The 20,233-nt window shown below is 35.6% G+C and overlaps 1 protein-coding gene across 15 annotated transcripts in view; it reads left to right on the forward strand.

The window, feature by feature from the left end:
- Positions 1-20,233, forward strand: part of HDAC9 (histone deacetylase 9) — an 858,791-nt gene that overhangs the window by 597,096 nt on the left and 241,462 nt on the right. For all 15 annotated transcript variants that reach the window (XR_012498895.1, XM_074340815.1, XM_019727246.2 and 12 more), the window contains 2 exons: positions 5,004-5,137; positions 18,048-18,168. Coding sequence is in view for 14 of the 15 variants with exons in the window: in XM_074340815.1 (XP_074196916.1) it covers positions 5,004-5,137; positions 18,048-18,168 (255 nt within the window). In the remaining variant the exon portion in view is untranslated. The remainder of the gene's footprint in view (positions 1-5,003; positions 5,138-18,047; positions 18,169-20,233) is intronic.

Below are 20,233 nucleotides of genomic sequence, written 5' to 3' on the forward strand. Positions count from 1 at the left end.
TTCCCACATATGCTGCTGCCTACTATTCTAATAATCCTGCTGATAGAGTTTCTTTTTTGGTTAAGAAGAGAGGCTCTTTTCTGACATGCTTTGGTTTCCTCTGCTTTTATATGTTCCTTCAATATGAATGAAGCAAGATCTCTGAATATTAGAACGATCCTGCAAGTTTGAGAAACAACACTGCCAAATGCACAGGGTTTTTAGACCTTAGCAGAATCCAGGTGAAAGGGGAAACTGCAAACCTAATAACAGAAGCATGACATAAATATGATCTAATCATTCAATATAAAGACTGGTCATTTCAGACTAATTTCTTTCTCTTAATGTCAGTATCCTAGTATTTGTCAGAGTTTATACTTCAAACCCGAACACGGAAATTAACTTGAGATTATTTTTATATTTAATGGACTTGATGAGGCACATTTCTTACCTAAATGAGAGATTATATAAACTTACATTTAAAAAACTAGATTTTGTACTTAATAGGCATTCAATAAATTTTAGTTGAATCAACAAATAATTTTGTATAGTGTATATATATAAATATAGTCACAAATACTTATGTATTTACTAATTCAAATCTAAAAACATTGAAAGTAAAAGTTACTTTTTAATTATTCTGGTTAAGGGATAAATAAGTGATTTCAAGGTTATATACTTTAATGGAGAAAACCCTGCCTATTATATTATTTCACCTTAAAAATGTTACATCCTAACATTTGAATTCTTAAAATAAAAAAGCTCAGTAATTTTTTTTAAAATCATGCATAGTATGTAATTTATGTATCAGCTAAAAGCCCCTCCACTGTCATTGGGATTAAAAACATATTTGGTTGGTAACTTTTATTTAGTATTTTTACAAATCCAAAAGAACTGAAATGCACAGTTTTTACTTTACTACTTCACATATTCTGGTTTTAATCCAAACTTAAATGTCCCCTGTAACCTGCTTACTCTTATAATCCACCTGATCTCAAAACTTATTTTAGTATTTCTAATGATCTTGACTTTACAGGTGAACTGTTAAGGCTTTCATTTGTAGTATGTTTGAAAACAAATATTTTTAAGCATTAAACTCCTTTTTTTGACTCCAATATCTGTTTGTTATAGATACGTTAAAAAAAAAAAAATGATAAGTGACTTTCAAGTATGTTCTTCGGGAATACTTAAGTTTTTTTTCCAAAAGACAATCTCACACGTTGTTCCACTAAAAAGTAGGAAGAAAAAACAAATACGTTATAAAGGTAGGAAATTTGCTTCTGTGCATTCTGTAAGAACCATACTTTTCCGCACAACTTAAAAGTTATTTAATATTAAACTCACATAATTTCCAAGGCACACCATTCAAACCTTTACCTTCCATGTGATTCTCAGCAGCCAACTGGAGTAGCCACACCTCCTTACCTTTGGAAGGAACAATGTTGCAAGAGGAAAATGTCTGAGTTCAGTCAGTTGTTGAAAGAGGAAGTTGCTAGTCTGTTTCCTGTGAGGACTTGAACGGACCAAGAAAGAGAGACTGATGTGTAGCTACCGCCTGGTGATCCTATAGCGAGCCCGGTGCAGGTATTTCTAGGACAGACAGGCAGAGCATGTGGCCATGCAGCTGCCTTAGGACAATGAAGAACATGTGCTGTAGAGTCAGGTTGCCACATATGCAAATAGATTTGAGGTTATACTGAAATTTGAGTAATAATATTTTATTTAAGAGGTGCTTTTTTCATTCTGTTTAAAGCCAAAGCGTGGCATGCATACTCGTATGTCCTCTGATAACTAAGGGAAGGGCAATGCATTTTATCTTAGGCATCTCTTCTACTCAGCTATTCCTAACAGAGATGAGGCTTGGCAATGGCTTCACAACGGGACATTGACAGTAGATGGTATAATTGTGCTTGTCTGTGCCAAATGGGATTCACTGAATGAAGAATTTAATGGCAAATAAATTTGATTGGCTTTATCTTTCCTATGACCCAGTACAATTTAAGGCCTTCTTTCTCCCAACACTGGGTTGTTACTTTATGTAATCTGTGAGTAAATTATTTCTTTGTAACATTGTGTCTTTAGTCAGTGTAATGTGAAATAGAATCAGTGCTCACACTAAACCAACATTTGTGAAAGCCATTAAAAATAATTCGGGTGTTTCAAATACTTATCTCATTTATTAAAACTGAAAGCCACAGAAAGCACAAAATCTAAGCTAATCTAAAAAAATACATCAAAATTTTTTGACTTTTTTTTTGGGGGGGGTAGAAAATAAACTACTAGGATTTGAAATGCAAGTAAAGACTTAATGTTAAGACTCTTGTGTATTTTCCCCAATCCTAATTTTAACTCTTGTCCCATTGATCAAGAGAGAGATTGATCCATTGGTTTATGTCATAAGTAGTAACCAGTGGGGCAGAAAGGGTCAAAGAAAAGTAGAATTCCATATGAATCCCAAAGAGAAGAGCAGGATTGTTTCTCACCCTATAAGTCTTTGTTTCTGAGAGGAAAAAAAAAAGAAAAAAGAAAAGAAAAGAGAAGAAAGAAAGAGAAATAGGAAAGGAATGGAGATGAAGGATGAGGTTAAAGTCTCACCTTGCAGTCTACCTGTTAACACCTCATTGCTACATCATTAAGATGAGTAAGTGGAGGTTTAGGGTTCCAGACTTTATTTATTTCCCCTTAAATTCAAATGTCTTTCCAAGAGCTCCTAGACTTTGTATTATAATCTCCAGATACTTGGCAGTAACTTCCAGCTACTATAACCTGTTTCATAATTTTTTTGGCAGTGGTTTATAGAGAAAATGTTGTTAAAGGAGGAACAATTACTATGGGGTAAAGTTAGATATGTCAAGAGATGAAATAGTGAAAACGTTAAGAAACTTATTGATTAGAATCTCTACTCTTGAAGGATATGTTTTCAAAATGAGGGAGATGCTATAATTTTTGTTTTCTCATTATCATTATAGCTTCTATTTTATGTAGTATGAAACTAGTTGAAATATGTTAAACAGTTTCTGTTATGGAATAACAACTCATAAATTCTTCGTATATCTGAATTGTGAAGACATATCCTATATATCTTTATATTTTGAATGTTACTTTTTATGCCTTCCTGTTTTCCTTTCTGCCTTCCATCATGTCTTCATTTTGACTTTATTTTAAAATATTTATTCATCTCCTTTTTTTGCAAAATGCCACATAGAATAAAGCTGAGTAAAATAAAAGCCTGTATTAGAGGTACTTGTCAATAGGAAGATAAGACATACAAAATAAAAGATACTGTCTTAAAGAAGTAAGGCTACAAAAACTTCATGAGTTCAAGGATATGTACCAGTTAGGTTCATCGAGGAAGTCTTTATAAGGGAAATTTCTAATCTAGTTCTTGCATCTATTCATTTATTTATGTTTTTCATTTATTCATTAAAAATACTATATTCCAGGCATGTTAATAGACACTAAGAGTTCAGAGGTAAACAATACAACTCTAGTCTGTGCTTTCATAGATCTTACCAGATAGTGAAGAAATGTACAATTAACAAGATAGTACAATTACGTAATAGTGATAAATGCTCTGAAGAAGATGCCAGGAAAGCATATAGTAGGAGACCTAATTTAGAGATCTCAATGAATGCTTTGTCGAGGAAATGACATTAAAACAGCCTTGAAGAATGAGCAAGAATTAGCCAAATGAGGGCTGGAAGGGAGAATTTTTGGCATAGGTGGAACAGCATGTATGAAGATCCCAAGGCTGGTATGGTTTTGGTCTTTTTGTAGAATGGAAAGTAAGCCTTTGTGGGAGAAATAGAGATCAAGAGAAGGAGGTGTGTGAGATAAAGCTGGAAAGAAGGGGAGGGGCCTGTGTATACTGACCTTGAGGATATGTAATCTCATCAGTGAAATCATCAAAGGATTTAAGCAAAAGTAGCCATTGTACTATTGCATGACAAATGGAATAGAGCGAAAGTCAGGTAGCCAGTTACAAGTCTATCTCAGGAGTTCAGATGAGAGATAAACTTACCTTGGATTGGGTATGGTTTAGGCGTTGGAGAGAAGTGAGTAATTCAAGGTGTATTTTGGAGGGAAAATAGACACTGCTTGTTGGTTCATTGGACAGAGACTGTCGAGGACACTGATTTCTCACATGAGCAATGGTGGTTCACAGTGTCCTATACTGAAATGAGGAACACTGTGTGTGTGGTTTAAGATCATGAACTCAAATCTGAGACATTCTCACTTTATGAAAAGTATGAGACATCCAAATGGAGATTTGGAGTAGTCAGTTGCATAGACAGTGTGCAAGTATACTGCTCAGGAGAAAGCTCAGCACTGAGGATGAAAATGTGAGAGTCGGGTCTAGGCATGGATTTTGAAGGCATGTGAGTCTTAAGAATGGATATTATTTGGACCAGCAAAATGATATGTTGTTTAGACATAATTTTTACCACATGGTTTCAAAATACATATGGCATTCTTCAGTGTGATTTTAATATACTCAGAGATAAATATTTCCTCCTCTTAACAGTCTTCCAGCATACTCTTAAGTCAAAGGGAGAATAAAATGCATTAATTAATTAAACTTTCTTAAAATTAAAGTTTCTTAAAATATTACTATGTTCATGGACTTTAAAGATTTACCAAGGTAGGGTCTGAGTACTGGTTAATTCGTGGGTTGATTTTGTCGCATGTATACAGAGTGCACCAAAAAAATGTATACCTACTTTAAGAAAGGAAAAAAACTGTATTAAAATTGTAATACTCAATATATACCGATGACAAAAGATGAAAACAAGTCATGTGTATTCATTTTTTTGGCACCCCCCGACACACACACACACACACACGCACACACACACAATTATACAGGACTAAATAGTTCTTATGTGCTCCTGGGAATTTGTGGCTATGTATTATTTCTCTATTTGTAAATTTATTTTAAAAAGAAGGCCTTGTTTTGAGTAATCATATTGTCATCTAACTTGTATCGTTACTTAGTAGTGTGTGCTATTTTCTTTGTCCTGAAGGAATTGCCTATGACCCTCTGATGCTGAAACACCAGTGCATTTGTGGCAATTCCACCACCCACCCTGAGCATGCTGGACGAATACAGAGCATCTGGTCACGGCTGCAAGAAACTGGGCTGCTGAGTAAATGTGAGGTAATCCTGAATTGGCCACACTCTTTTACTTACTTAAATAAATCATGTAAAGAGGCCAGTATTCATTTGAGTAGTCGTAGAAAAATGTTAACTCTGTAGCACAAACACCATGATTGATGAGCCGTCGTAGGCACTAGTAGCACAGAACTTAGGATCTGACTCTGGGTTGGACACACAGTAGGTAGTCAGTGTTGATGGTCTGATGGACTGAACGACAGCTGTCTGATGTGTGTGTGCACTATTATTGCAGCATTTTTTTTTTTGTACGCATACTAGCATTTCCAAATAGGTATCATTTATTGAGTCAGTTGTCTGAGAAACTTCACAAAATATTAAGTGCTACGTAGTTGGTATTTCTTGTTATCAGCTATACTCTGAACTCAGATATATGCCAGTTTTGTCTCAAGGAAATGAATAGATTGAAAAGATTAACTGTCCTGTTACCAATAATAGTCACTTCTCTTTCTTGGAGTGGCTGTTTCTCTGTTTTTATAGTAGAGGTCTGAATACTTTTATCAATATTTCCTTATGCTCATTTCTGTAAATTCCTGATTAATTCCATTTTTCATTTAGAAAAATCTGTTTGTTTATTCTTTCAAAGGTTAAATATAAAAGTGAAAATTGGAAAGTCTCCCATTTTCAAATGTGCAAAATATATAACATCCAGCAGCTGTTGATTTAGTTGGTATAATGGTTGATTGTTGCCTAAGATCCTTTAACATTCTATATTTGAGTCTGAACATTTTTAAAAGAAAAATATTCCCCGTATATTTTATCACATTACTTCTACATGTATTGATCAAAAGTATTTTTTCCTGGGTCTATATTATGTTCCAGATGTGTTCTAGAATCACAGAATTTCACAATACAACTATGGTCCCTGTTCTAACAGAGTGACAATTTATTCATGTTGCTATTTGGTTCTGTTGCCCTTTGCAGATCAATGAAGGGAATCCAATGTATTTTTCACCAGTTTGGGGAGACATTGAATGGATAATATTTTGATTATAGCTGTGTCATGAGGAAACTGATATACTAAGACCCTATTAAAGTTACTATTCTTTGATAAAATAAAGAAGCAATCTCTTGTGACTACTTTTGAATTATTTTATTTTTGGCAGCCCAAAATGTAGTCAAGAAAAATTCTTATTCAAAGCCAATTTAGCTTAAAGTGAACCTGTAAAATATTTCGTTTGAAATAGAAATGCCGAAGCATACAGAATGTTTCTTAGAGGCAAATACTTGCCTGTATTTCGTAGCGTGAGTTACATCGATCTAATCCTTCTCTGCAAACTACTGAAAGTAACTGAGTTTTGAAGATGCAGTTATTCATTCAGTGCGTTCATTTCTAAGGATACGTTTTCTTTATTGATTTTTCTCTTTTGAAGATGAATAATATATCTCATCTTACAGGGGAACTAAGTGGTTATTTTCTTTACATCAAAACATAGATAATGACCCTTAATGCTGAATAAGGGTCATTCAGCAGTTGGGATTGTGAATGAATATACCAGAGCGGCGTCTACAGATGATTTTCACAAGTTTTATTACATGTTTGTAATTGAATTATCGCATGTTTTTAATATTTCACATTCTGCCCTTGACTACCTGTATATTTTACCTAGAAACTCCAAAGTGAAAGAATTTGAGCTAGATTTATTTCTCTGATTCTTTCCTGAGTGAAAGTCTATTATTCATCTTTTGTTGGTAGCATCCATATTATATGGCAGAGGGCTTTCATACTCTTTGGTGAATTTTAGTGTTATCTTAAAAGTTTCATGGTTGTTATAATGCAGTTTGGAGGCCCAACCACTCTGTTGTCTACACAATCCCACATAGAGTACATAAACCAACAAGGGGACTTGTTTGTGGTGGACTGGTCTTAATGGACATTTACTCATGTGAACGTTCCTATCTCACCTTTGCATCTACTATATGTGTTTCCCAGCTTGGCAATTTTTCTGTGCTTTTGCCAGCTGAGATGTTGCTATTTACATTTTTTTAACTTTCAGGTCTTTGTTACATCTTGGAGGCTTACCCCACCACTCAAATTAAAAGTGACTGGTCACAGCCTTCAAGTACATTGTTAGAATGTGGCATTCCTTAAATCTGTTAGGAATCTAACAGATCGAAAGCAGCACTGTTTATGAAAGGAGCAAAGTGCAGAAATAAATGGGATGTAATATGGTCCACACTGGTCTCAAAATCTGTCTGTTATCATCCCTTTCTGATCAGCCTTCCTTTTCAGTTCCTCATACATCACATTATTTCAGTTGTGTATTATTTGAAACCATAAAAGTTAATTTATACAACACATTGATTGATGTGTTAGCAGACCCAGGGTGAAATGTCAGAAGCACTGTGGGGTTGACGAGAATAAGTGAGTCTAGCCCCAGACCAGGAAGCTAAATAAGAGTCTCTCTGGCAAACAATCACACAATTAACAAATAATGTACTTGAAAGCCCAGATCAGCATATTTGCTCGTAATGAAGACTAAGCACAAAAGTCTGACCCAAAACTCCGCAATAAAGCAAACGGAATACGCTTTTTCTTAACGTAGTTTGAAAACAGTTCACCAGGTGTTTGCTTTCTTAAAAAGTGGTGAAATATGTGTTTCTTTGCTCCTGTATTATCAAATATCTATAACTTTATGCTAACCTAATGCAAAACATGAAATGGAATTCATAAAACCATTTTTAAAAAATTAACTTTAAGACACCTAGGAATTTAATGCCCCTTTGCGTCTGTGTGAATGATTTTAGGAATATTGAAAGTGGAAATTTTTGGAAGTGATTATTAACTAAACAAGTGTTATCCTTTTGTAGAGACTTTCAGGTTCTATATAAGGTAGAACCTAGTGCCAAAAGATATAAAATGTAGAAACAAAAGAAACATAACTTATTTTCTCTTTTTGATTGTTTCTACTAGAAGAGTAGGGGAGGAAATGAAATAAAAAGAGAACATGCAGAGATTATTAGAAAGCAGTTAAAACCCACTCAGAAGTAGTAGACTTTATTCCCTTAGCCAGTACTCTCCCCAGTAAGCGCAACTGAAACAATTGATACATGTTTGTTATGGATTTTCTTTTAAAGTTTTTGATTTTACGTGTTCTAACATACACATTTATTAATATGTTATTAAACTCTCCTGCAAGGATGCTAATTAACCTTTCTATCTCAGGCTAAATTATTTTGAAAATTTCAGTTGCTATGGGAAAAAAACAAACCAACCCAGCAATATACCACAAATGTTTCAGCAATTCACCAAAACTCATTACAAGCAGTTGCTGAAAAGCCAAGAGAAAAGCACACCATAAATGGCAAGTGGTCAGGTACATGGGGGTGCATTATGTGGTTGAGAAGGCAAGAAAGTTCCTTTGCTAATGGGCTTCCTGGTTAGGGTTTATGAGCCTTCTAAGGAGATCAAGGCCAATGACCATATCTTCCAATTGAACTAGACTTTCAGTTCAAGAGAAGTTAGGTTCCTGCTTGGATGTGAATGAATATTTACCATGATGGCCCAAGGACTTAAGGAGAATCAGGCCTGCCTTTCTAAATTGTGCAGTTAAGACTATCAAGATGTTCCAGTCCAGCTCTGTTCCTTGATTATGTCTATAGAAAGTATTCCTGCGAAGGTAAAATCTATGCGTCTGGGACTCCAGGGATATGAGTACCAGCCTTCGTGTCTAGCTTATCACTCTCTCTTAAGCATCATAGGCAAATTCCTCTCTTGGTGGTGAGAGACAAGGACTCAATTGAATACTTTCAATAGAGTTTGTAGAAAAGGATATAATCAAATAAGATATAACACAGACAAGCTGGGTCAATGTATTGTTTCCCAATATCCAGATAGCAACATGCCGTCTCTGAACGCTGTTTTCCTGCCCGATCTGTGTAGCCACCCATAGTTAGGGATCAACCTGTGCCTTTAGAAAAGGAGGTGACAGAGCTCTGCGGACATACACCTGGCCAGCAAGCAGAAACCTATGGCTCGATAAATGGCATTCATTTATTGATTATAGTGGTGCTCAAATGTCAGCATATATCAGAATCATCTGTGGGGATGTTAAAAAACAGATTGCTGGGCTCCAACCCCAGAGTTATAGTTCAATAGGAGTGGGGTCTAAGAATTCGTATTGCTAACATGTGTCTGGACAGTCCTAATACTGCTGATCTGGGCACCCCACTTTGAAAGCAGTGATTATCTATTCAATAGTATTTATCAAGAATTTGAATTTTCTAGGCTTCTGTGTTAGGAACTGTAGATATAATGCTGAGAAGATGCATCTCCTGACTTCAAGGAGGTTACCATCTGGTGGGATCAACAAACAATCACATCATCACACAAATAAATATGAGTATATAGTTACAAATTCCTGAGGGATTTTGCTTCACTAGTTTTATATTGCAATGACTTTAATGACTCTTGTTGACTGAGCTGGGGGAAATAAAATGGGAAAGACAGTGGTCAGCAGCCTCCATAGTCTTAACAGCATCAGAGGGGCCCTCTGAGCAACAGGAGGAGGAAGAGATACCACATGTCAGAGTGCAAAGGAGGAAGTATCCCAGACCTCATGTTGCAGATCTTGCCCTCCTTCCCTCTGTCTTTTTTCATGTTCCTGGGACAAAATGGGAGTCTTGATTCTGCGGGCATACAGAGAAGAGTCAGCTTTCCTTAACCAACAGAGTAGTTTTTAATGTTGCAATTGAACAATGATATTATAGGAAAAAAGGTAGCAATTTGAAAACATTAAAAGAGCTCAGTTGTCTCAAAACAATAGACTAATCCACAAATCAAACTCATGTATTGTATCATTTCCTTTAGCAGTGTAGAAAATTAATCAAAATGGACTCTTCAAAGGTTATTGTTCAACATTAGATTTGACCTTAGTCCCGCCATTAATTACTTGTGTACTTTTGTCAAATCATTTAACCTTACTGATCTTTGGTTTTCCCATGTGTAAAATGAGGGTGTTAGGATATTTGCGAGGATCTCTTCCAGCTCTAATATTGTATGAAATTAGCTGGCTAAGGAGTTCATTTGGAACGTAACACTTTGGTTGAGAGTAGAGAAAATTTTTAGGTTGTTGTAGTAAACACATTGCTTTTAGTTTGTAAGCTATAGTGTAAATTGGCTGTGCTCACTAGTTCCTGATTAGCAGCCAGAGCAAACATTAGTCCACATATTAGATTACAGTGGTTTCATGGGTTAACTTCTTTTGGCATGACGTGGCACTGTTTTTAAAAAATTGAGGTGCTTAGTACTCCTTCATGCCAATACCACTTAATGTTTCCCTTGTTGAATCATTCATACTTAGTTTAGTGATTCCTTTGGGAGCGAAAAGCAAAACCAGTAGCTTTCTTGTCACCGTAAGAAATAGATCTAGAGGGGTCATTTTGTCTCTTCAAGAACAAGCGCTTGGCTTAGGTCGCTAGGTTTCCAAGGTGTGTGTGAGCCCCCCTGAAGAAAAGGATGTGCTCTTCTGTGCTGAAAAAAATTGCAGATATTGACCCATAGCCTGTTAGAAATGCACTTGCAGTTGTTTTTCCAGACGTGCTCATGACTCTCAGCCCAACCAAGCCACCCACAGACATTTGCTTGCTCTCACATTTGTTTTGAGAATAATATTTTATAATTTTGCTTTTGTTGGATTACACATTATGTAGAATTTGTATTGCCTCTTTGTGACTAGTATTGAATAAGTTTGTTTCGCTTAATTCATAAGTAAAAACCATAAGCAACATACTGTGCTGAAATGTTTAACTTTTTTATTCAAGTTCCAACACAAAGTAATTTCAAAACAGTTCTGGGACACAAAACCAAGCTACTGTTGCCCTTCTGTGACTTCTCAACAGTTTCAGTGAGAAAAGTTTAGTGTGAAATCTTAAGAAGCCACAATGCTCAGGAGTAGGGTCTCCAGCACACTTTCCCGTCACACACAGGTGATTTCAAAATACCTTTTGCAAATCTAAATAAAGAAATACAGTATCCTTTGGAGAAACACATTCGGAATGTGCAGGTTTCTGACATCAATGATGCAAAGCACTGAATACTGTAAGTTAATGGAAATTCAATTAAACATTTGTTTTATAGAGTAATCTAACTAGATGGCAGCACATAACAGCTTACTGTTTTGTTTAGTTTGAAAAAAAAGCCGTTGTGTCTTAGAATCTAACTGCAAAGCAGTTTAAACAAGGAGTCTTGTGAATGGTCTCTAAGGATATAGCAGCCTTGGGAAGCAGTACAAATGATCTAGATGTGATGAGTAAACCAGGGTACAATATGTCATTATTCTGAAAGACATTTGCATATCACAGTAGTGTGGACCCAGGCAGAAAAATACGTTTAAAATCGTTGTGCAGCCTGTAATCAGAATTAAGATGATTAGGAATTTTTTTGTTTTTATTTCTGCAAAAAAGGAAGAATTAATATGGAAAACAACCAATGACAGGAAATAAGACACACTGCCCTTCTGAGTCCATTTGGAAAGTGATACAGGATTTTCTTTTTAAACAGCAACTTTTTAACAAAATGCTTATTAACAAAAACAAGTAGTTATATTTTTCAACCATCAGAAAATCATAATGCTGAAGTAACACAAAATATTGTGACAAAATTTATTTTATGCATGGTTATTATTTTTTAAAAAGCAGTGATTTAACATAAACCTTTAAAATGTTCATTTACAATGTTGTTTTAAAAAATAATTACAGTGTAGGAGACTCAGTTGCATAAAAATTATGCAAGTTGAGCAGTTACACTAAGGGATAACCTTTCCTTGTAACTACCTGATGAGCATAATGATTTGAAATGGATGAAAATAAAACTTTAAAAAATATATAGTACATGTGCTTTTACCACTTTTATTGAATGGGATTTGCTGTTTCTAAAGTGCCTTTGAAATTGCTCTATGCCGTGAAATATTTTAAAATAAATTGTAATAATTGAGCCAAACAGTATTACATGCAAGTAGACAGCACTTGTCATTTTGAAGATCAGATACCGTGTTTCCCTGAAAATAAGACCTAGCTGGACAATCAGCTCTAAAATGCGTGTTTTGGAGCAAAAATTAATATAATACCTCGTCCTATGTTATATAAGACCCAGCCTTGGGCTTATATATTAATTTTTGCTGCAACAGATGCATTAGAGCTGATTGTCCAGCTGGGTCTTATTTTTGGGGAAATACGGTAGACCTTTTTTACTTCCCAACCGTCTCTGTGCCAACCATTTATTTAAATTGTAGTCCCAAACGTTGGTCAGTACAGTGTCAGTATCTTGAATTATGAACAGGAAGAATGGACAGGTTCCTCTAACATGTGGTTCTCGACCTAGGCTGCCCATTACAATCCCCTGGGTGGTTGGAAGTGTCTGAATGCCCAGTCTTCACCCAGACTAAGTTATTCAAAAGCTCTGGAGGTAGGACCCAGGCATTGATTCTTTTTAAACTTCCGCAGCTGATTCCAGTGTCAAAAATCACTGCCACAGAAACTCAACTTCTGAAGTTTATGAAGGTTTGACTTCATAAGCTTAATGAGGCAGAAACAAATAGGTGAATGGAGTCAACTATGTGGAGATGGGAGAATAACAGAAGTAAGCATTTCCCTGAGCAACAAGAGTGGCATGGACTCAGAAGTTACATACATTACAAAAAAATAAAAATAAAAATTGAGGGATGTGCTCGTTATTTTGAAGTTGTCACTGACTTGGAATATGAGTTTGAAAATTACTCTTTATTTTAAATTATAATTAAGCATATAAAAATGGGCTTCAAAGAACAGTTAGTCTTTCTGAGAACTCTCTGAGTCAGATCTCCTCTCTTGCCTCACTCAACCCATAATAATTTATCACTTCAGTTATTATATTTGCTTGCCTAAGGCAAATCTATAAATCAAAATAAAGGATATTTTATTGAATTTTTATTGTGTATAAGGTTATTTCATATAGAATCTTATTATTTTAGGGCCAGGGAGGGGGGGTGGTTCGAAATAACTTGGTCAAACCTCCTTATGTTTATAAATGAAGAAGCAATAATCCAGAAAGGTACCTCAGGTCTGGCTTACGGGCATGTGAAGGACACATGAGAATCGGAACCCAGAATTCAGGGCTCCTAATTTTAATTCACTTTCTTTCCATGTGACCCACAGAAAGGACCAAAGCCTTGTTGGGGTTGCTTACATCCTTCCTTTTTTTACTCCCCTTTCTTTATAAGAAAAACTCTGAGGAGAGCAGATTGTTAGAAGATGAAGGATCTAGGGAAGGTGAGAATGCAGTTGGGGGGAGGGGATAGAAGCGCTCTTTTATGTAATAAAAACCAATTGGTTGTAGCATTTGACAACTCCAGTAGATATACTTGGGCATGAGCATAAGATCAGATTTTTTTTATTTGTTTAAGAGAGTAAAGTGTATCAGGAATAATGAACAGGCCATGAACTAATTCATTAAATGTCAACTATGGAATTTGTAACAAAGGGTAACTTTAACACTCCTAGGTCATTTATGATTCTTTAATTCAGTAAGTCTGCAGCCCTGTGGGTTTTTGAAAGGAAAAAAAAAAAAACCCCACCAAAACGCATCCTTCTATTTAGGGACACTGGATGAAATATTTTCAGAAAATGAGATATTTCAGTGGAAATTCTTGCCTAATATGTCACCACTTTGAAAATGATTAAAGAAAATGGGGTCTCCCCCAGCAGAGGCAGGTACTTTGACTTGTCAAATTTAAGTTGGACATTTTCTTAGTTTGGAACTGCCACAAAATGAGCCCTTTCATGTCCTCAATAAGACCAAACCAATGCAATCCATCTGTTCTGCTAAATTATTTCTAGTTCCCTAACCAAAGGCACTGCTTTTTCATGCATTTTATCATGATTTTATGCCCTTTATTATATTTTACAAAAGGTTCTGATTCCTCCAGGGCCAATGAGAACTGATTAGGACACTGGCCTCAATCCAGGCTTTGAACACAGGAGGGGAAGGAATAGAACTGTTTCCTTTTCCCTCTGCTCCTTGGCAGGAAAAAGAAAAAAAGAAAAAGAAAAAAGAATCTATACCGTGTGTGTGCTCTGTGTGTGGGTGGGTGTGGGTAGGCTGCATTTCATCCTGTCACAGTATAACTTTGTTGATCATGTTCAGAACATTCCTTCTCTAATCAGGTTGCATTAACGGGCTTTATTTCAGAAAGACTATTTCTTTAGGAAAGAACCATGGTGTGTTGTGTGACTCAATGATATAGTCATTTGAAATGATGTTAGTCAAACTTCAGACCTGAGTGTAGACTGGGCTCTGAACTAAATTAGATCATGTTCCTCAGGTGCTTAGCACAGAGTAGGTACTCAGTGTGCATTAGTTCCTTTCAGGGAAGAAACTGCCTGCGTGCAAGTCAGAGAATGAAAACATAGTAACACACACACCCTACATTGCAGGGTTTCTTTATGAAGAACATGAAAGTAGAACTAGACGCTTTCTTTCCTAGGCCTATATTAGCAAGGTATTTAAGACCTATATTTGGATCTCAAGTGAGATCTCAAGAAATACCCAAATGAATGCCGTCTCTTAAATGCATTGCATTTCCAAATATATTCAGAATTCTCAAAAATCCTTTTCGTCAGAATCATAGATGACTTGAGATAGACATCCTGCAAACTATCTCTGAGAACGGAAATCAGTATCGCCCTAAATTATGGTTATCGGAGCACTTTATCCTATTTTGTGACTCATTATGCTGCTGACTTTTGACTCCAGAGCATCATGAGAGAGAAACGAAGGAATAAAGGGTACACAGGAAATAGAAAATATGGGACGGGATTAAGTGAAAATATCTATATTTAAGCATAAACACATAACATAATAAATCACTGATGATAATACCAGAAAATGAGAACTGTTGGAGACCTCAATTGGAAAGGAAAAAAAAAAGTGAAATTGACAAATGGAAGACATGTGATACAAGTGAGGTAAGACGGAACTACTCCAGGAGATATATGAGTTTCAGAAAGAAGGAAAGCTGTTGCCATTTCAGAATTTTTAGCTTAGTCATCCTCCCAGTTCCCATAGCAGTGCCCCTATGAGATATAAATCTCAAAACATGCTTTCTCCAGATCCCTTTTCCAGGTAGAACCATTTTTCATATTGAATTGTTTTCTTCACTGTTCTCTTTCTGTAGACATGTATATCCTGTATGTGGGTCTAATTCTCCAGCACTCATTGAGACAGAGGTAATTGTTAAGAATAAGTATTCCTTATATTTAGTGTAATTTTTTCTTTAAGGAAATATATTCTATAATAATAAAAAGAGCCAGTGTAAAATACTTCCTGGGAGTCAAGGAAGTAGGGGGGTGGGGGGAATAGAAATCATAGTGAAAACGTATGAACTGTGTTACATTTCAATAGTGATGGGAGGACTAGAGTGGAATTCTCTCAGAATAAGTAAAGGCTACATGGGCGGGGCCAGAAGCTCTGTCCTTACTGTCGCTTAACTGCTATTAGGTAAGGGGATAACTGAGATTCAGCAGGCATCCTCTTCTGATTTATAAGCACTTGCACTGCTGTCAATAATTGAATCTTGTTAGCAGATTTTCATGTGGTTGATTATTCAGTCTGAATGCTAGTGGGATTGTAGGAAAAGGAGAAAGGAGTTGGGATAAGCATGGAATGTATAGTTGTAAATATATATGACTAGTTTATGAAAACATAAAGATGCATTTCTTATGAATGGTATTTGACATCATACCAGAGGCAAAACTTCGATTTAGAGCTGAAAAAATATATATAGAAAAGGACATAGGGAAACTATAGATGAAGCTTTACGATCTCAGTCAAAATGAGGGTCTGACTATTAGCTATACAACTGACGTTGTTTAAGATATAGATAGATGTTTCAGTGTATCAGCATATGAAATATTAGTGGCTGTGGACTTCATAGATTCATAGACATGAGAACTGGAAGCCCTATTATTTCATGGTGTTCATTATTCTGCCAGACTAAGACTGGTTGCCACAGTCTGGTTTCCAGTGCTGTTTTCATTCCAATTTTAGATGACTCAGACCATGGAGTTACCACTGTTTATCTTGGGGGATTTTCCACCAGCTGAAATCGCACAATTTGAATGTTTCCCTTTAATATTGACTTTGAACTTTCTCTTCCTAATTTTATCTCATTACTTGCCATTCTATTTCTTTGGTTATTCTGGTATTCCATAAACGTTTCCAAATGTAATGTTTACCATTAAGCCATCTAGGTCAATGGCATGTTTATTTGTTGACCAGAGCAATGGCTGGCCAGATGGCCATCACTAAATTTGCTTTAGTCTTCAGCACGTACCTGGAAATAAGTTCTCTAAAGTGTGTTTTCGTGTTTTGAGAAATGTAAATTGGGTATCCAAAAGAGGGAACTTCAATGCTATGACAAAGAAAATTCCATAAGCATTTGTTTGTTTCTGTGGCACATAATGGCACAGTGTCAAGAAGTTTTTGTTTTCTGTCACTCTTGTTACCTTGATCTGTTACCTGTCAGGTCTCACATGATTCCTCTCTCACTGTTACGTGATTTATTTTCAGTGACAAGTGCAGCTCTGCTCTCTACCCAGTAAACCCCCAAGAAGCAGCAGTATATTGAGGTTTCCTGGCCTGCTCCGTCAGTGAACCACACATGAACAGCAGCCATAGCCCCTTAAATTAGGGAGCTTGCATAGGGAATTGTCCTGGTCCTGAGAGAGGTGGTGTTGTCACCTGATGTTTCCTTGTCAGCTCGTGATTCCCTGGTCAGGAACAGGGCAAAAGAGCATTCCCTGAACAATTTCTCTTTGAATTTCACTGTACATAGTTCTTTCCTAATATATTACTTTATAAGTACTTTGTTGTGATACATATTTTAACTGAAATATTAACACGGTCTAGGTAATTTTAGGAAACACAGCAATTTTCAAAAGTAAGGCTAATTAACTTCATACACCAGCATGATATTGATTGGGCTCTCAAATGTGCCAACTGAGAAATGTGACTAGAAGAACACTTTTCATATTGACTGACCAAGGTTTATGTATGTTGTCTATGTTGATGGACCATTCTTAGCTGAAGTGAAAGTCTCTGCCTAGCACGTGTGTAAAAATATTGACTGAGTCTAGAGTGTCTCAAACTATCTCTGGTTAAGTAGCAGGTTTTTAATTTCCCTTCTGTTACAGCCGAATGCTTTTATAAAATACGTTAAAATGAAATACTACCAAAGTGAAATAACACTGAAGATATGATACAGGATATTAGATTCAACAGGCATACAAATACTCTGTTAAATTACCATAAGAGGTTCTAAACATTACTCTGAATTTCTATGCAGACCTCATCACAGACCGTTCGTAAACAGTTCCTGGACGCTCACTGATCCCATAACACACACTTTGAGAAACATTGGTCTTGATTTACACTGCTGTGAGGTGCACGCACGTGAAGTGACCAGCATATTTGTTACAATCAAATATATTAAAATGTATTGGTATTTAAATCCTTTAAGAAACAATAACTAATTTATTACAACAACTTCTTCAGTTGAGTGTAAAATAAGATTTTAGTGAATTTACTTCTCAGCTAAACAGTAGACCATATTTGTTTCTAAGTTGATACTTTTACAAAGGACTTAACTGTTAGTTTCTTTGGTATACATTTCTTTTTTATGCCAGAGGAGAATATGCTTTATGTCAATTGCTCATTTAGAGATAAGCAATCCATTGGTTCTGAACCTTGCGTGCATTCATTTTTCAAATATTATTATGGTACTTTACTAAGCAAATCAGTGTCACATTCCTACACGATGAAACTCAGCCCATTATTAATCATCTTCAATGTGACTTGGGGCCTTATTTTCTTCTAAATGTTGTCAGTGGAGTACTGTAAGCTTCTGCTGTTTTCTTTCAGCGAATTCAAGGTCGAAAAGCCAGCCTGGAGGAAATACAGCTTGTTCATTCTGAACATCACTCACTGTTGTATGGCACCAACCCCCTGGACGGACAGAAGCTGGACCCCAGGACACTGCTAGGTCTGTATGGGCCTCCATTCTACTGAGAACAGCACATTCCAGCACTGTCATTTGTCAAGGCTAGTGTCAGTTCAGAATACTTGGCAAGCAGTGTGACAACAAATCAGCTTTTCCATCAGCATTGCTCTGTGGAATGAGTCGTTTACAATAGTAGCCAATGTAGATTAAAACGATCTTGCATTAGAAAAAATAGCCATGTGAGTTCCATGATGTTTTCTTTTAAATGAATCTTTATTGGAATAGCATTTGTTCACCGTGTTTTAGCCTACTGGAAGAATTGTATTATTGAGTATGTTCTCTTACATGTTTCAATTAAAAGAAAAAAATGTTTTTACATTCTTTATGCAAATTTATCTTCATCTTTTCCATTTGTTTTGTGTTGTTCGGTTCTTTTTTTTTCCTATGACCTTAACAGGCAGAGGGCATAGAATATCTTATTTTAAGTGAAAACTCCTTATTACTATGCCTAGCATACTGCATTTTATAGTAAAATTCGTTTTAAATTTTAATGTAATCATTTCAATGCATGACTTAAATGTGGAATTAAATAGTAAAGTAAATGGCAGAAATAGAAAACTAATAAACATAATTTTGAGTTAATGTGTGATTTTTCAAACCTTTGCCATCAGATTTCAAGGTAAAATAAATGTTGCACAGCTTTATATAAACTTAACATGAGAAATAACAGATTTTGGAAAAAGTTCATTACAAGACCTATTTTAGCTAAAACAATTCTATTATATCAAGTTTATTAATAACTTTTTATAATGGAATAACAATGCATGACATGGCGATGTATGCCAAAAGGTTATTTTTTAAAGTATTTTAATTAAGAAAAGGCATTTTAGGACTTATTCTTGTCCCTTTCTTTCAACTAAACCTATTGTGTCAGTTCCATTTCATTGGACTCTCTCACATAATTCAAATATTGTTTCAAAATGATTCTATGTTAACTGGTCCTAAACAATTCAAAAGTAAGTATATGACATGTAGTAGGCAGGCATCTTGGAAATCAATAATAAGGGGAAATTAACAGTTACCCAATATAATGCTTACAATCTACCTTTTAAAAAGCAATGGCAGGCGTCCCTCAATTTATGAAGAAAAGGCATATGGGTGAGTGTGTATATGTGCACACACATGCATGCATGGGATATAGTGGGAGTCTGGGAAGAAATAGAAAGGGTAACACGTAAAGATGACTCCATTTTTAGAAAACGTTATCAAAATTTGATGAAAAACAATCTGTATAGAATTAAATCATATATTAATTTAAAGGCAAATAAGCCAATATAAACATGTATACTCTATTTTTTTTCTTTCTGTTGAATCAATCTCTGTACATGCAGATTCTTTGCATAAAGTACTTTGTTTGCTGAGGATACTGCCGTGTGTCCCCGAAAATAAGACCTAGCCGGACAATCAGCTCTAAGCATGCGTCTTTTGGAGCAAAAATTAATGTAAGACCCTTATTTTACTATAAGACCGGGTCTTATATAAGACCATATAAGACCGGGTCTTACATTAATTTTTGCCCCAAAAGACGCAGTAGAGCTGATTGTCTGGCTAGGTCTTATTTTGGGGGGGACACAGTATCTAATAAATGTCCTTATTTTTACATGAATTAATAGTCCCACATGGTTTACCCAAAGATAAAGTAAACCAGACATTAACTTTCATGGTTTGATGAGGTCAGAGTACTCACACACTTAAAGATAGGAAACTATGTTCATTTTGATTATTTTTTAATTTAGTTACAAGAAAACAAGTAGCTAACCTCTCCTGCCCGCCTTTTTTTTTTTTTTTTTTTTTTTTTTTTACTGTGGTCTCAAACTATAGATCAGCCTAGCCATAGGATAAGGTATTTTGGATTTAATTGGGATGAACTTACAGGTAGGTGTCCGAGAGAGGTTCCAAAACCACCATTATTCCACATTTTAAGAGAAAAGATATATTTGTAAGAGAAATGAAGTTCAAACTTTGACAACTTTGAACTGTTTACTTATGAAACATGGCAATACCACCATTATTAATGAAATTTCATGCTTGAACAAAACGGATTTTC

Source organism: Rhinolophus sinicus, linkage group LG09 (genome assembly GCF_036562045.2).
Source record: "Rhinolophus sinicus isolate RSC01 linkage group LG09, ASM3656204v1, whole genome shotgun sequence".
Classification (NCBI taxonomy): domain Eukaryota; kingdom Metazoa; phylum Chordata; class Mammalia; order Chiroptera; family Rhinolophidae; genus Rhinolophus; species Rhinolophus sinicus.